Source organism: Trypanosoma melophagium (assembly GCF_022059095.1).
Source record: "Trypanosoma melophagium isolate St. Kilda chromosome Unknown ctg4segment1, whole genome shotgun sequence".
Taxonomy (NCBI): domain Eukaryota; phylum Euglenozoa; class Kinetoplastea; order Trypanosomatida; family Trypanosomatidae; genus Trypanosoma; species Trypanosoma melophagium.
Genome location: NW_027125179.1, coordinates 556,209 through 573,326, shown reverse-complemented (window position 1 = coordinate 573,326; position 17,118 = coordinate 556,209). Strand labels below are relative to the sequence as shown.

General features: G+C 39.7%; 8 protein-coding genes across 9 annotated transcripts; all 8 read right to left on the bottom strand.

The window, feature by feature from the left end:
* Positions 1 to 1,990: 1,990 nt before the first annotated feature.
* LSM04_005820 (Protein of unknown function DUF778) lies at positions 1,991 to 2,602 on the bottom strand (the record flags this gene model as incomplete). The annotated part of the gene is made up of 1 exon (XM_067339131.1): positions 1,991 to 2,602. The coding sequence occupies one exon, from the start codon at positions 2,600 to 2,602 to the stop codon at positions 1,991 to 1,993; it is 612 nt and encodes a 203-aa protein (XP_067187909.1).
* A 641-nt stretch (positions 2,603 to 3,243) lies between these two features.
* Positions 3,244 to 4,053, bottom strand: LSM04_007310 (Extradiol ring-cleavage dioxygenase; the record flags this gene model as incomplete). The annotated part of the gene is made up of 1 exon (XM_067339130.1): positions 3,244 to 4,053. The coding sequence occupies one exon, from the start codon at positions 4,051 to 4,053 to the stop codon at positions 3,244 to 3,246; it is 810 nt and encodes a 269-aa protein (XP_067187975.1).
* Positions 4,054 to 5,313: 1,260 nt separating this feature from the next.
* LSM04_009425 (uncharacterized protein) lies at positions 5,314 to 5,967 on the bottom strand (the record flags this gene model as incomplete). The annotated part of the gene is made up of 1 exon (XM_067339129.1): positions 5,314 to 5,967. One exon carries the CDS (start codon positions 5,965 to 5,967, stop codon positions 5,314 to 5,316), a length of 654 nt encoding a protein of 217 aa, XP_067188075.1.
* Positions 5,968 to 6,811: 844 nt separating this feature from the next.
* On the bottom strand, positions 6,812 to 9,154 carry LSM04_005416 (CDC48; the record flags this gene model as incomplete). Its single annotated transcript, XM_067339128.1, has 1 exon — positions 6,812 to 9,154. The coding sequence occupies one exon, from the start codon at positions 9,152 to 9,154 to the stop codon at positions 6,812 to 6,814; it is 2,343 nt and encodes a 780-aa protein (XP_067187899.1).
* A 592-nt stretch (positions 9,155 to 9,746) lies between these two features.
* On the bottom strand, positions 9,747 to 11,639 carry LSM04_001980 (the record flags this gene model as incomplete). 2 transcript variants are annotated; one of them, XM_067339126.1, is made up of 1 exon in its annotated part: positions 9,747 to 11,639. In XM_067339126.1, one exon carries the CDS (start codon positions 11,637 to 11,639, stop codon positions 9,747 to 9,749), a length of 1,893 nt encoding a protein of 630 aa, XP_067187764.1. The 2 variants fall into 2 exon arrangements, with proteins under 2 accessions (XP_067187764.1, XP_067187765.1); XM_067339127.1 differs by having other exon boundaries at positions 9,747 to 11,075.
* A 411-nt stretch (positions 11,640 to 12,050) lies between these two features.
* LSM04_006770 (uncharacterized protein) lies at positions 12,051 to 13,655 on the bottom strand (the record flags this gene model as incomplete). The annotated part of the gene is made up of 1 exon (XM_067339124.1): positions 12,051 to 13,655. The coding sequence occupies one exon, from the start codon at positions 13,653 to 13,655 to the stop codon at positions 12,051 to 12,053; it is 1,605 nt and encodes a 534-aa protein (XP_067187944.1).
* A 332-nt stretch (positions 13,656 to 13,987) lies between these two features.
* Positions 13,988 to 14,341, bottom strand: LSM04_002794 (uncharacterized protein; the record flags this gene model as incomplete). The annotated part of the gene is made up of 1 exon (XM_067339123.1): positions 13,988 to 14,341. One exon carries the CDS (start codon positions 14,339 to 14,341, stop codon positions 13,988 to 13,990), a length of 354 nt encoding a protein of 117 aa, XP_067187797.1.
* Positions 14,342 to 15,505: 1,164 nt separating this feature from the next.
* On the bottom strand, positions 15,506 to 16,885 carry LSM04_008802 (BART domain; the record flags this gene model as incomplete). The annotated part of the gene is made up of 1 exon (XM_067339122.1): positions 15,506 to 16,885. One exon carries the CDS (start codon positions 16,883 to 16,885, stop codon positions 15,506 to 15,508), a length of 1,380 nt encoding a protein of 459 aa, XP_067188054.1.
* Between the last annotated feature and the right edge of the window lie 233 nt (positions 16,886 to 17,118).

Below are 17,118 nucleotides of genomic sequence, written 5' to 3'. Positions count from 1 at the left end.
ACCTTTCAGTTTTCCAACGCTTTATCGTGAGATGAGAAACGTCATTTGTAACCCAGATACTGGAATAACGCGAGAAAGGGTAAGGATGCTACGTAAAGTGGCTGTTGAAGCAGCTAAGCTGCACAGCGAACGTTTCCACGCGCAACTTGTGCGGGGGAATGGAAACTCAAGTTTCCCCATGCACCACCTCCGCCGGACATACCGCCTGAGCCACCGCCGCCCAGACCAACATCTCCGGTAAATACGTTACCTCTTCAATCAGCACATGCAGAGGAAAAACATCCCTTTGCATGCAATTTATCTCACCGAACCTTCCCCCAGAAAAACGGATTAACTCGCCACCCCAGGCGCATGCACAATGTTACATGCCCTCCCGCTGAAAGAAATCGCCCAGGAGCAGTCGAACCAATACCAGAGGGATCGGCATTTCCATGTGACAAATGTGAAATGGTAGCGCGCTCTAAAACAGGCCTCAAAGCCCACGTTAGAGCACGCCATCCTGAGGACCCCAGTAAAGACGCACCCGGCACGCAGTTAATCCCACAGCCAGCATCAATGCGCTGTGAATTTTTCTAAGGGATTTCGGTAACATGGGAGCTCTATCGTGCCATAAAAAATTTAAACACCCACCTGGAACTCCGATATTGCCGATTACGATAAAGGTAACTTTTCCCAGAAACAAGAAACGTCAGCGAGACTCGTCGCCACCGGAAGGTGAGGACCGCGGCAGGGTTCAGCGCGGTGTGTGTAAAAAGTTCTACGCCAACATGCCTTCACTCGCCATTCGCTGCAGAAATTTTCACCATGGCGAAGGCATGCCTGCCAAAGGGGCAACCAAATCCTCCCGAAGCAAGGGCGAGAACATAAGAGACCTTGCGACCCTGATTTGCCCCACATGCAACAGACAATGCATGAGCAAATCAGGCCTCACACAACACCGCATGTCTCAACACGGGTATCAGCATATTCGCGCGCATACTAGCCAACGCACCGGCTGCGAAGAAACAGCGCTGCATCTCTTGAGTTGCCCCGCCCTTCGCCCATTGCGAATAAAGTATGCTATAACAGATATCCCTCTCCAGAAACTGTGCTTTTCCAAACAGTTAGCCCAGTTCCTTCTGGCAGTGGAGCGAAACTATGCGATACCGCAGACTTCGCGGTCCAGAACCCCTACGCCTCCTTCCTCCGCCCCTGTGGGGCCAGCGACGAGCTCGATTATGGAATCCCTGAAATGATTAGTCTAAAGAGGCTCTGTAGCACAGTGGCAGTGCACTGGTCTTGTAAACCAGGGGTCCCGAGTTCAATTCTCGGCAGGGCCTTTTTCCTTTCACCGAAGAGAAAAAACCCAACAAAAATCAAGCGTCAAAGATTCCCTTCCTTACCCAGGCCAGAAGGAAAAAAGGAAAGACACCAAAAAAGGCATTACCGGACAACCTCCGGCGCCGCCCGCGATTTTGCCAGGAGAACTTTCTGGGGCCGTTCCTTTTCACGGGGCCTGGGCCGGCCCGCCCCCAAGGCAAACGGGGAGCACACGAAAACAGAAGCGAAACCACAAAGAATAATCCTAACCTTACCCTCTTCATAAAAACAAGGAACAGAAGAGCAAAGAAAACCCGCATCCCACCAGCGCGAATTGGAAAACCTTCGCGGGCAAAAAATAAAAACCGTCTTCCCCCAAACGGCCAAACCATTAAAACAACCAAAGTTCCGACGAATTGGAAGTCCCGAGAAGCCCTTTTTATCCCGCCTCCCGCTCGGGGCTGCGTGGGTTGGGTCGGGTGGGCTTTCAGAAACTTACGTTTGGCAGATTCTAAGGTTGTAAGGAAACTCGTTTCCTCCCAACCGTTAACGGTCTCAGTAAAAGATTCGCACCGAATAAAGAGCAAGACTCGATCATTCCTACCGCAAGCTGAAAAAAAGAGAAGGAAAACAACAAAAGATACAAAGGCCAAATAAACGAAAACAAAGTCATCCCCCCATCGCGAAGAATTTAGGCCCTGGGAACGAAAATGCAGATGAGGACGATGACGGTTAATAAAATCAAAAAAGGCAAGTGGGCCTTTAGAAAATGCGTTGTGCTAACATAGCGTCCGCGAACGGCGAGCCCCCACGCCACACGCAACATGTTCCAGGAACCCGTGCTTAGCGGGTGATCCTCCAGCGTGGAAGCGACAAAAGAGTGACAATTGTTCGTAAAAAAATTGTACATTTGCGTTCTGCGAAAATGCGCCGTTACTCTTCCAATGGTGGCGTCGTACTCCTCGACTTCTTTGCGGCACAAATCTGAGAATTCCCTCGAATTCGGATCCATCGTGGAATGGTAATATGTTGGTACATATATCTTTGAGATGTCCCAATATTTCACAGGGTTACCAAATAACATGTGGTCAACGCCAATGTTGTAAGGACCCTCAAAATCATGGATTCGCCCTGCAGAGTCACAAATTCCCACATGTCCGATAAATGGAAGAAGCCAAGAAAGGAATGGAATAGGCGTCCAGACAATACAGAAAGGATAATGCTCATTAAATGGGTCAATTTTCGGTGGAAGTGGCAGCGTGGAGAAAACCTGAGTTTCTTCCATCGCCTTTTTCTTCAACATTTAATGCCAATAACAATAATAACAGCCGATAAGTCAAAGAACAACAAAAAAGGAAAAACAATGGGTGTTTGCTATATAAAAAGTGATATGCTAACACTAACTGGGCCATAGAAAACAAAAACAAAAAAAAATAGTAACTTTTACCACGAGAGAAATGTTGAAAATTAAAAGAATAAGCAAAAATGATAAATACGGAGAGTAACGGCGACCACCACTAGAAATTTCCACAATTCACAATGAATTGTTTCAAAATATTATCGCCCCATAAAGGTCAGAGATGGCCTACATACAATGCCATTTGTATGAACCCTACACTTTTTGTTTTCTCGGAGGCCCTCTTGTAGCTTGTCGTCAAAATAAATTACGAAAAAAAAACCCTACATATTGCGCAAAATAATAATAATAATAATAATAATAATAATAATAATAATAATAATAATAATAATAATAATAATAATTTTTAGGTAAATGCGTGGAAACCACAAAATATAAACAAAAAAAAGACTCGCTGCCACTCTCATTTTCGAGAGGAGAATATATAAAAAAAGACACATATAATAAGAGAATACGCCCAATCACTCGCATAGAAAAACAAAGAAGAACGAATAGGCAGAAACCTGAAACTACTCAAAGTGGTTCCGCTAGTTTGGAAAAATATAATTACGAACATTTACCCCATCAACACGCACGCTAGCTACTTCCTCCCCACGGGTGCCATTCGCAACACCAACCAACGTTAAAAGTGGCATGAGATGTTCAAGTGCGCCACGTGGCTGGGCTTCGTCAAAACCATCCATTTCTGAAGCATGAATCATTTTTTCCAACCTTTTTTCTGTTGACATGACATTATCATTAGCGCAGAGAACCGAACTCAATGAGTCACCAAATTTTGTTCCAGCGTTTCTTTTATTAAAATTTGAAAAATTATGCATTGTAGCTCCACTTCCCAAAAATAAAACACCACGAGAACGAAAGGATCGCAATGCCTTACCTATTTTTATATGTTTCGCAGGATCCCCGCTCCTAAGGACAGATACGGGTACTACAGGAATCTTGGCTTCAGGAAACATAATCATAAGAGGAATAAATACGCCATGATCAAAAGGGCGATGAATATCCATATCTGCTGGAATTCCTTCCATTTTTAACGCATCCACAATATCTTTCGCAAGAGAAGGTTCACCTGGAGCTGGGTATTGAAGTTTATAGCTCTCTGCAGGAAATCCGTAATAATCGTAGAGCATTTTGGGTTGTGTACCCCCACCTACACTTAAAGAAGTTGTTTCATAATGTGCTGAAATAACCACAATTTTCTTTGGAAGTCCAAAACGAGTTTCCAAATCTTTTCGATGTCTTTTAAGTGCATCCACCAGTGCAGCATGGCCTGGATCACCAAGTAGTGGAAGTGGACCACCTCCATGGGTTACAAAAAGTGCCGGATATAGAGTCATTGACTTCACTGATGTTATTCCCAAAAATTTACCCTTTAATTTCAAAGGAATATATATATATATATATAATAAAATAGGGACTTGAGAAGAAATTAAAAAAATCAAAGGTAAAATAACAATAACAACATATTAGGCTATTGGAAATACTACTACTACTATTACTACCACTACTACTACTACTACTAATAAATAATAATAATAATAATAATAATAATAATAATAATAATAATAATAATAATAATAATAATAATAATAAATCTCATATATGATAAAATAGAGTTTAAGTAATAGAGATTATCCGTGGAAGAAAAAAAAACAATCGAGGTGTAGGACAGAGTTTTATACATATCACCATGTTTAGAAATACCCACTTTTGCACCATGTCCATTTCCAACGGATTCCTCGTCACATGACATTCCCAGATTCTGTGTAGAGAAATAATCTTGTATTCTCACCTTCATTTTCCTCTGACGCTTGCACGCCAATTTCGGAGACAGAGAATCTCCCTGTGAATCAAAATAATACCACAGACAACATACAGTACTTAAAAAAAAAACAAGACAAAGAGATCCACGGACTGTCTCTTGAGAGAGAAACCTAGATTTTTTTTTTTGAAAACAGCACATTCTTGTAACGAGTAGTTACTGTTACAGAAAATGAAGCTCAGGGAAAGGCATATAAAGAGAGATATCGCAGGATAGAAACGAACAAACACACACATACATGCTTAAACACCAAAGTTGGTTTGGTTCCGCTATCCAAGATCAATTAGTGGGAGTTAGATCCGATCCTTTCCAGATAAAAGAAAAAAACCGCTGCTACCATGCAGCGTTTTCTACCGTCACTCATCACAGTTCTTTTCCCAGTCAACCGTTTATCATCCATTCGTTTTTTTTTATTTTCCGATAGGTCCATATTTCATTATCTTTTCCCTCCTTCGCTTTTTCCAGATAAGTAAAAGGAATAAGAGAGGCCATCACTTTTCTCTGTACATGTCTGTGTGCGTATTTACGATGTGAGGTTTTTTTTTCTCTGTGTGTTCTATCTCATAGATTTATTTTATGCAGATTTATACTTGTATCCGAGACACACATATACCCAAAAGGTGTAGGATATTTTCCATTCACTTTTAATGATATCATTTCTTTTCGTTAGAAGTCGTTTGTCTTTTTCTTCTTTTTTTCCGTTTTACTCTCTTCCTTTTCTCCATCGTGTACGAAATTGCCGCACATCTCGCTTGCAATCGATTTTGCATTTCTCTCAAAGTTTACTCTCTGTGCATTCCCCCCTCTGTAACGCATCAACCTTGGCACGCAAAACAGCGTGGACAACGGGTAATGGAGGATTACCATCCACTTCTACTATTTTCCCTTGATAGTATTTCATGAGTGCTGTTTTTTGCTCTCTGTAAATTTGCATCCGGCGCTGATGTTTTTCCCTTGTATCATCCGAGCGGATGAGTAAACGGTCCATAATTTCCTTTGGTGGTGGATCACTTTTCAAGTTATACACACGTCCTGTAACAGGGTCAAGTCTTCTCAGTAGGCATCGTTCCTCCAGATTCTTAGCATCCACATTAATAAAAATCAAGGCATCAATTTTAAAACCAGATTCTGCGAGAGCCTTTGCCTGAGAGAGTGTACGTGGAAATCCATCAAGGAGGACACCTTTAGCCTTAGCATCTGGTTGAAGAACTCGATTCACTATGATGTTCACTATCATCGCATCTGGTATGAGATGTCCCTCGTTCATTAGAACTGCCACCTTTTCCCCCAACGGCGTCTGTCGTTCAACCTCATCACGGAGCAAACTACCGGCGCTGATGTGAAGCAGACCAAAATCCCGCACAAGAGACTCACTCGCAGACCCCTTCCCACATCCAGGGGCACCAAAGAGCAATAGGTTTAATGGCATGAATAGATCCAACCCGAGGGGTGAGATTAGAAATATACCAACCTCCGGGAAATATCAGAACACAGAATTAGAGTAAAAGCCCCAAATATCACCCCCGTACGCACACGAAGAGAGTGAAAAGTGAGAGTAAAAGGGAGAGAGAGAGAGGGAATATCTACAAATAACTATTTAAGCGTAAAGGGAATAGTAAAAGAAAAAAAGAAATACAGAAAAAACAACAACAAAACCAACTGTACAAATATATAAGTCAAACCCTTTCAAAAAATACACACAAGAAAGAAAGGTAAATAAAATAAAATAAAAAATATATATATATATTAAGAGGACAAGGGGCCAAAGTGGCAAAAATCCCTCTTTTTCCCACCACCTGGTGGGAATTGGGCCCGCACAGATGAACTAATAGAAAAAGCATGGTGAGATTTATTTTCTTTTCTTCTGTTCTTTTTTTTCCTTTCCTGTTTCCTTTTCCTTTTCTCTTCTTCTAACTGATTGATTTTGCTTCCATTATGCTTTCGCTCCCAGAAGTCATAAACGAATACAGTAATAATAACTTAAAAAAGCAATAAGAAAATAATATAAATATAGAAGTATATATATATATATATTCCTTCTTGAGTTCATCATCCTATTGACGTCCCTTCACTTACTTTCTCCCGCCACCCCGCATAGAGAGGGTGTAGAGGTTGAGGTAGAAAAAAAAAACTTCAATTTTTCTCCCTCATTTGTCGATTTTTCCTTCCCCTTTTCACTTCGCACATAAATGACCCAGTTATTCATTGGAATAACACGCTCTGTAATACACACATTCCACAAGCAAAAAAGACAACTCCTAATCATTTCCACTCTAGCTGTAAAGATCATCATCACCGGCGTCACCTGCAGTCCCACTGGTGCCTTCAGCTCTTGGCATGGGTCGATCACCAAAGGCACGTGATTGCTGAAGGGATGTAGCAAAAAGCTCATATTTTCGAATATCAGCGTCACTGACAGAGCGACGTGCTCCACGCATAGCTTCTTCCACATGGAGACGTGTAATTTCAGGAACAGGATCGATATCCTGATCATTGTCAAGTGTACCATCATTCTTTAACTGTTCGAGTTGAATCTCCTTTACAATAGATTCACGAATAGCCATTTTACATGCCCGTTGACAAATTCCAGCAAGATCCGCACCTGAAAAACCATGAGTAGCAGCAGCAATTTGGTCAATATCAATATCACTTGATAAAGGTGATTTGCGAAAGTTAGCTTTGAGAATAGCCACACGTGATGCCTTATCTGGGAGAGGAATGTAAATCAATTGATCTAAACGACCAGGACGCATAATAGCAGGATCCAAAACATCAGGACGGTTAGTAGCTCCGATTATAAACACATTTTTCTTTGTATTCATACCATCCATCTCTGTAAGGATTTGGTTAATAACACGATCACTTGCACCACCATCACCGTGGCCTCCTCCACGAGCTCTCGCAACAGAATCCAACTCATCAAAGAACAGTACACATGGTGCAGCAGCACGAGCCTTATCAAAGACATCACGTACATTCGCTTCAGATTCACCAAACCACATAGTAAGTAATTCAGGTCCTTTTATAGAAATAAAATTGGCTTGACATTCTGTTGCAATAGCCTTAGCCAAAAGAGTTTTACCACATCCAGGTGGACCATAGAACAAAACACCCTTTGGAGGTGACATACCATACTTTTCAAATTTCCATGGAAACTCCACTGGATATTGTACAAGTTCTTGTAATTCCCTCTTAACATCCAAAAGGCCTCCCACATCACTCCATGTGACATGAGGTGTTTCCACATGAGTTTCACGAAGAGCAGATGGATTTGTCTTTGTCATAGCATCTCGGAAATGATCATTAGTTACTGCCATAGAATCCAAGACTTCAGCATCAATTGTATCATCATCCCAGTCAACGACAGACATTTTTTCACGTACACATTGCATAGCAGCTTCTGTGCAAAGTTGTGCAAGGTCAGCACCAACATATCCATGACTTTCTTTCGCTATTTTCTCCACATCCACATCAGGATCAAGTTTCATATTCTTAGTATGAATGCGAAGAATTTCCAAGCGACCAATTTCATCTGGTACACCAATATCAATTTCACGATCAAATCGACCAAATCTTCGAAGAGCAGGATCAATAGAGTTGGGTCGATTTGTAGCTGCCATAACAATTACTTGAGCACGTGATCGTAGTCCATCCATAAGCGTTAAAAGTTGAGACACAATACGTTTTTCTACTTCACCTTGAGCCTTCTCTCGTTTTGGGGCAATAGAGTCAATTTCATCAATAAAAATAATAGATGGAGCATTCTTTTCTGCTTCCTCAAATGCCTTACGAAGGTTTCCTTCTGATTCTCCTGCCATTTTACTCATAATTTCAGGTCCATTAATTAAGAAAAAGAAGGCTCCTGTTTCATTTGCCACAGCACGTGCAATGAGGGTTTTACCACTACCTGGTGGACCATACATAAGAATACCTCGAGGTGGTTTAATACCAATATTTTTAAATAATTCTGGATGACGAATGGGAAGTTCCACCATTTCTCGAATCTGTACCAACTGTTTACGGCAACCACCAATATCATCATACCCAACATCATCCAATCGTTCTTCATCTTCTCTTCGAATAGGATCACCCTCGCAGTGAATAACTGTGTCTGGAGACACAATACAGAATTCACCGGGATCTACTTCAACAACCTTAAATTCCACAGAGCGCATAGCACCACGGCAAATAAAATAATCACCCTTTTTAACAGGACGATATGCCTCCAAGAAATATGGCTTAAGAAAGGTTTCAAAAAGATCACCAGTGAGATTTTGTACCGTATCATCAATGGGAAGAATATGAACACGGTTACCGTATGGTACATTTTTACAACTGCTGACATGAATAGTATCACCAAGATGAATTCTGATATTACGTCGAGATACCTTGTTGATTTTAATCGCACCTTCGGCACATTCATCTGATTCCATGGCAATACAGATAGTAGAACGATGCTTTTTTCCTTTTAATAAAACTGTATCTCCACGAAAAATATTAAGTTCTTCCATACGTTTTGGGTTCATCAACACAAGACTGTTGTCTTCACTTAGAAGATCATCGGTAACCAGCTTGTTTGGTTTCAGCTGCTTTTGTTGCGGTGCAGGAGCCGACATTTCTTTTCCTTTTCTTTACTTTATTTAGCCTTTCTTGTATGCTTTTTTTTTTCTTAAGAAAAATAATGAAAAAGAAAGAATGAATGATAACAGAAATATAACCCACAAAAATTACCTTACATACATTATATATATATATATATATATATATATATATATATTGTACATAGAAACACATAAAGACAACATATATCGTTGTATCTAGTAAGATACCTATTCTTATACTTCGTCAATAATATATCCACCCGACTATAACTTTGAGTGTATGTACATATGTCCTCTATGTAGGACTATATGCACGAATATAAATAAAAAGAAATAAAAGTAGAACAAAAAACTCTACTCATGATTATCAGCACTACTACAAACATTACCAAATACATAGTCAATGCTCCCCACTGCAGTTTTATACAATACAAGATATAGCACGTGGCCTTATCAATCCACAGAGTGTACCATATATAGTAAACTATATATATATATATATATATATATATATATATATTCACTCTTGTTTTTTTTTTTATTTCATTGTTTTCTGTTTTCTTTAGGACAACCTTGAAAAGAAAAATTCTGAAATTTTCTTTTCGCTTTAATCAAAAACAGATTGAAATGTGTAAAAAGTTCCACCTATCCAAACAAAAACTGCAAATAAGAGATAAAAATACCATCTATATTCTGCAATAGAATCAGGTGCTGTAAAAATCAACTTGATATATTTGGAAAAGGTGAGATTTTCGCGATCTTCACGTTCTACTCGCTCCGTCAGTAAGGCAAGAAAAGCAGGAATTGTTACCATAAGATGTACTCCAGTAAAGGCTCCAAGAAAACCTGCAAATATATTAATTGTATCAGCACCAATAGAACTGGCAAGTGCACCAAAAAAGACATTAAGTACGATACGAATAATATAAGCCTTTTCTCGTTCCTTTTGAACACTACTACCTAAAGCTCTATCAACCAGTTGAATTGCTGGTACATATTGAATAGGGTAACCGAATATAAGACTAAGTCCTAATAACACTTGGAGAATATTTTTAGCTACCCCTGGCGGAAGTGCAAGCACTACAGAAGTTCTCAGTATTTCTCCAAAAGCCAAATAACCAAGAAGTCCAAAAAGCAAATATAATATCACTACACATGCATGTGTATACTTTACCAGTTTACAAAATTTAGGACGATCTTCAACAGACATACTGTTCTCTACAGGTAATACAATACCTATACCTTCAAGGGAAAACATATGTCCAGATATAAACAAAAGAATTCTCATAGAAGGAATAGCAAACAAAGCTCCTGCTGCTATTCCATTTGTTTTAAGAGAATCAATCTCTTCTCCAACAGCTCCTGCTAAAACAATGATAACAAATATTGCAGCTATCATTGAGGCATACGCCAATGCACCCATTCGATGAGAAAAAAAGGTCATAGGAGTTACCATAACCACACTTAAAAATACAAAAACTTGATACATATTCGCTATACTAAATAGTGCAGCAAACATTGAAGAAGCATATTGTATATATACCACACAGAAACCGAATTGAGTAAATATAAGAGAAAATTTAGTAAAGTGCATTACAGTACGTCCAAGTACTTGCTCTACAACGCCTGGATACGTTCGTATATCACTTCGATCAATCATTTGTTTTGAATGGATAAGGGCTAAAGCGCAATCAATTATCATTACTCCCAAAAGCAAAAATATAATAATACCAATTCCATACCCAGATTCTTGATAATACGTTGGAAGCAAGAAAACTCCCGCCCCTACATTACCTTTAAAAATATGAAATGCTGCTCGTCTCAAAGTATTATGAGTCTCTACCCTCTGTGACAAGGATGCGGCGCTACGGAAGGAACTTTCTAGTGCTTCAGTTAGATGTTCCCCTAATGAGTGAACATCCATATCATCACTCATTATCGTTTCGTCTTCATTATAATAATCAACATTACTCTTACTATTATTATTATTACCATGTAAACCACTGACAACGTCATTATCATCACCTACCTTTTTCTTGTCAAGACAACTGTAAGGTTGCATTTCTTCATCATCATCTACTGCATCTGTATGAGTATTATAGTTACATATCATAGACTGTTTCCTCTGACTAGATCTTGATGTTTGTGTTAGTGGTTCTACAATAGTAGCCCCCCATCGATCTAATCCATGCATGGTTGAAGGAGATGGTACTTCTCTACTGCTATGCGAGAGTGCGGGCGAACGTTGTCCATCGTGGCGTCGTGAATGCGCAGGGCGGTGTACATTTCCCGCCGGTGTTGTACTCCCACTCAGCGACAATTGTTGTTCGTCCAGACTCGCCCTGGCAGACTCCATCTGCGGCCGGTGGGAGTCCGCCAGACTGGCACTGTACGACACCGCCGAGGCCACGCCATCGGTGATGTCCTCCGCCGACCGCGCGGAGAAGTCGACTGTTCCCGGCGGCGGCGGCGGAGGACTGCCGGACTCCCGTGATGTCATTTCTAAACCCACTTTTGGCAACTAATGAAGGAGAGAGGAACAAGGAAACACAGTTGTTAAGGCGGAAAAGGTTTTTTTTCTTTTTTGGTAAAAAGCTACAATTAACAAACAAAAAAGGGAAAGAAAAAGAGAGAAAGAAGGAAAATGAACCTTGCAATACCAAACATCAATGTATCAGGGAGAGGGAGATCAATAGAAAAATTCAATAAGAATAATAAATCAAAATATACTTTTCGTTTTATCTATCTATATATATATATATATATATATATATATATATATATATATATATAATTCTTGTTGTATTTGTTCCAATTTTACATTTCGCTTTTTTTTTTTCTATTACCTTCCTTTTAAAATACATCACGCGGTGATAAATAATAACTGGATTTTCACTAGTTAAAGAATTACCTACATCACTCTTGCCTTTGCAATTAATGCTGGTAAAGAGAGTCTTAATGCCTCGTAACAGTTTGGATGTTGCAAAATCATCGCTCGACAGGCCAAATCATTTCCTATTCCCCAGAGTGCACGATTGCCTTCCAAAAGAATCGTATCCATCTCTTGATACTTTAACATAATATCAATAACAAGACCAGTGAGGGTTGCAATAATATGACACCCACCACTAGCCGCAAGACCACCATCGACGAAACAAAGTTCAATAGCGGTCTTGTGTTGTGCCAATTCACCTACAAAATGCATAAGAGCTTCAATAAGAAATACCTGATCTTGTTTATGCTCTGCTAAATACACAACATGCTCAACCATGTGTAGTTGAACAAGAGTTTCAGCGTTTTGTGGATTTGCGCAGATGAGTGTAGTGAAAAAACTCAATCCAAACTTCTGTAGAACATTAGTAGATTTAAACCGTTGAAGTGCAGCATGAACAAGTTTTAGTGCACGGTGACCCAATGGACCTGCGAAATTTGGTGTTTCCACAAAAGTAGAAATATTATGAAGGAGAACTGTTCCATACTCTGCCATCTCTTCATTATCAGAGTATGCTTCCATAGCATCAAGAATAATATCTATCGCATTTTCTTCCAATAGAATTTGTTGTGAACCACCTTCAACAAATGTTAAATTCCATAATGCACGTATACACTTACAAACCATATCTTCATCATCTTTGAACATATTTAAGGTAAGGAAAATATTATGCACACCTCCAGAGGAGAGAACACTTTCTAAAAGATTAGGCTGATTTGTGTGTTCACATAGTTTTTCTGCCGTAGCACGTCTAATGGGACGAGATGTAAAATTTGTCATGATCAATATAACTCGAGGAACATTATTTTCAACATACCATGTATTCCACACATCATCAAATGAAAGTTCTTGTCGAATACGTCCTAACTGTTTGTTCGCAAAGAGATGTTTGACGATAGAAACAATAGACAAAACACGACTAATAACACCTCCCGTTTCCTGACGCAACTGTGATTGCATTCCAATTAATTGACCACAATCATTAAACGATGGACATCCTGCGGTTAAAACATTTCCACTTGCTTTAAGATAGAATACATCATTACGACAACGTAGTACTTCTTCAAAACGTTTAACCTCAATTAATGAGGAATTCTCTTCACCTTCACCACTATCATGTGCTTCCGCCGTTTTATCATCTCCACGATCTACCATAGGATGTTGTACTACTAAGATCGTATCACCCTCCCTTACAGGAGCCCATTCACTCTGAATAAGAGGAAGTTTCACAGGTGTAACGTTAAAAATACCGTATTGTTCACATGCCACAATGCAGTAATCCATATAGTCTGGATATGCCGCCGCAAAGAATAGATTTTGAGGTAGTAGTTTTACCTCAACTGTTTTCTTGTTAGAACCCTCAAAAAAGACGGCGGTAAGATCAGCAGCTACTTCTGGAGACTTAACTACATGAATAGATGTAAGTAAAATTCCAGGTGATATAAGTGTTGCTGTTCCACAGCCCTTAATTTGGCACACCGCCGGAATGTTCGCCCGATTGCTGCTAGTCAAAGATGCCTTCATATTTTGCCTTCTATTTATATCGTAAAATAAAAAAAAAACAAGAAATAAAATTATATATCTTACACAAGAATGGGGAAGAGAATGATAAAAAAGAAAAAGAAGAGGCACACCACCAAAACAAAAAAAATACCCTTAATCATGTACTGAAGAGTTCTCATTCAAATTTGAGACCCTTACAACAATCACCAATGCCAGTTATACGTATACTGGATACTGAATTTACTCTCTTCACCAAAAACCACCTGTTGTGCAACAAATTATTTTAATAATCAATAAATAAATGAAATCTATTCTATCTACTCACAAAATAAATTAATCTTCGATGCACGGCATCAAAAGGGAGATTCACTACTTGGGTAAAGGACAGCACTCGTACGACGAATCTCTTTTGAGGCAACTGCTATTCTCTTAAGCAACTCTCCTTCATTCCTCATAAATGTATCTCGCTTAACTAGTGAAAAGTGTGTATCATCCATTCCCAACCGCCGACTTTCCCTTATCTCTTCCACGTTACTTTCATAATGATTGTGCTGTTCAAATCCCCATTCGCCATGACGAGACGCAACTGCCTGACTCACAATACGCTGAAAAGCGGTTGCTTCATCACATGACAAGAGTGTCCGCTGGAGATGTTCCGCACATACAAGTTCTACTATAATTAGACGAAGATCCACAAAGGCAGACATTTCCGCGTCCAACACACGAACACAGACACAGAAAAAAATAAAAGAAAACAACACAAGCTAAAGAGCAAATTAAATAAATCAATAATTATATCTATATATATATATATATATATATATATATATATATATATATATATATATTACACGTTCACCGTCGTGTTTTTCTCCTTTTTTTATTTTAATCACGTCCTTGATACTCTCCTTCCGCGATATGCTCTGCACCTCCCTTTCCTCTCTTTTATTAAATATAAATTCTAAGCCAAGTTTAAAGAAAATAAAAAAAACAGAGAGGGAATGCGAGAAAAAGAGTATTACTATAAAGGGGTAAACAAAAAACCATAGTAATATATTCAACTCAATATTAGCAAGAATTTAAACAATCTTCGTACAACATAAATACTACTTCAATGGCAAGTATACGGAACGTCAAAGAAAGAGAAGATATAACGCGACGATTGTGTGTCGCAAACAAGCAAAAAAAAAAACAAAATCGATTAATGCTACTTCCTTTTTTTTTTACTTGCACACCATTCGTATCACGCTCGATCTTCTCTCCGTTTCTTTCCTTTTTTTTTTCCCATATTTCTGAGCTTGTTTGCTTTTCACATGATTTCACCGCCTTTCGTTGTGTACCCAACGACAAAGAGAAATGGTAACAGACACTCACAGAAAGAAAGAGCGAAGAAAAAAAAATCAATGAACATCGGAATTGCCGCGCCCCTCTGTGTGCCTAACTTGTTCCTTGTGATAATCAGACCACACAAGTATTCTCTTTCTTTGTTTTACCATTCTGAACCCATAACTCGCAACGCTCAGATCGGCGAACAAAAAAATCAAAAGACATTACAAGTATACATCCACACCCACACTCACACAGACGCACACAGACTTAACCCACCTGCAGAACATTTGTCATTCCATAAATATATATATACATTTATAGTTCTCTTTTTTGATACTTTCTACATGTACTTTCCTTCGTAAATACTACACCGTCCCTAGTCATTTTCAATTGTGATGTCAGTAAACCAAATGCGGTTAGAAATAAAGCAAATAAATAAACAAATAAATATATAAATAATATATATATATATATATATATATATATATTATAACCCATCGCCCCTGCATCCTTTAAACTCCATTACCATTCTCCTTCGCAAGTTATTTGGTTGCCTCCCGAACAATGTCCTCACGCAGACGTCGTGCCAATTCAAGTGTCATCTGCTTCTCACGATCTGGAGGAGCACCTGAATCGGTGCTTGCTTTACCGCCATTAGAAGCGTACTCCTGTAACTCCTTTTCTCGGCTTGCCTTTTTCTGCATCAATATTTTTTCCCGCTGCTCACGCATGTATCGTGCCCTCGCTTCCATTTCCTCTAACGATGGAGATGTTGGACCTGTAGAAGAAGTATGAGTACGCTCCGGTTTCGATGGGGTCACGTTGTTTCCTACCGTCTCCTTGAGTTCTTTGAAAGAAGGTTGAATAGATGGAAGTGGTTTAAATCCAAATCCCTTACCAGGTACTGAACGTAAAGGTGCCACACTCTTCTGAGCAGTTGTAGCCGGTGGAACTCCTGCGGGAGCAGTTGTAGCCGTTGGAACTCCTGCAGGAGTAGTTGTAGCCGTTGGAACTCCTGCAGGAGTAGTTGTAGCCGTAGCCGTAGCTGCTGGTAATACTTGAGGCTCGTTATGTACGGCTGTTGGCTTTGCAGGTGATGTTTGTTGCGGTGTAGACTTCGTTGGGGATGAACTAGCGGATGATGTGGCTGGAACTTCCTGCGTTGCGGTAATACGACGGGCGAGAGACTCCTGTCGTACTTCAAGTGCACGTGCCTCCAACTTTTCAATCACCTGTTGTCGTTCCAAATCTAATGCCGTTAACTTTTCCTTCTTGCTTTGTTCTGCCACATCAACGCCCTTTTGTGCGGCCTCCTTTGCGGCCTCTTCCTGCACTAATTGCTCCGCCCGACGAAGACGTTCCTCCTCTGCGGCAATCGATAAGGCGAGGGCCTCTTGTATTTGCACATCCTCCAACTCCATCGCCTTACGTGCATCTGTCTCATCCTGCAGAGAGGCCTTAATGGCCAACTTCAGCGCCATCTCCTCATCTAAGGCGGAGTCGTCCACGGGGGCCTCTGCCTCAGCGCCGCCCTCTCGCTCCAAGGCTTGAAAGGCGAGAATGTCAAGTTCGATATTTCGCTTTAGCATCATTTTATGAAAAGAACGAAAGTCATCCACGTAGAAAATGTAATTTAAAAATTGCTCAGCTCTGTCTTTTTCAGTTGATCCACCTTCAATGGAGTGATGCACGGCGGCAAGCACGCTGTCTAAGCTGACACCTATATCTTGCACAAATGATGTGAGAAGTTCATCAATGAGTTTACGGAACTCGAGATGCACTTCCGTCTGCTCAACCTTCATCTCTGCATCTTCTGTAAAGAGCCAACAGTTGTCATCCACAAAGTTGTCAACAGGAGTACGCCATAGTGGACTTCGGGTGAACTGTACAACAGACTCTGTGATCCAGCCATCTTCTGACATTTTTTTTCTTTTTTAACTTTCAAAAGTAAACCAATGTAAATTATTTGATTTACTTCTTTTTTTTTTTCTTCCTTTTTTTTTTTTGATTTCTCTTTTTCTTGCTTTCTTATGGTATTCTTATCTAAGAAACTTTTATTCTTCTTTCACTCTGGTTTGATGTTGTTGCTATTGGTTTTTTTTCTTGTATTTTCTTTCTTTGATTTCTTTAGTATAAGTTCTCTATTATTTCGTTT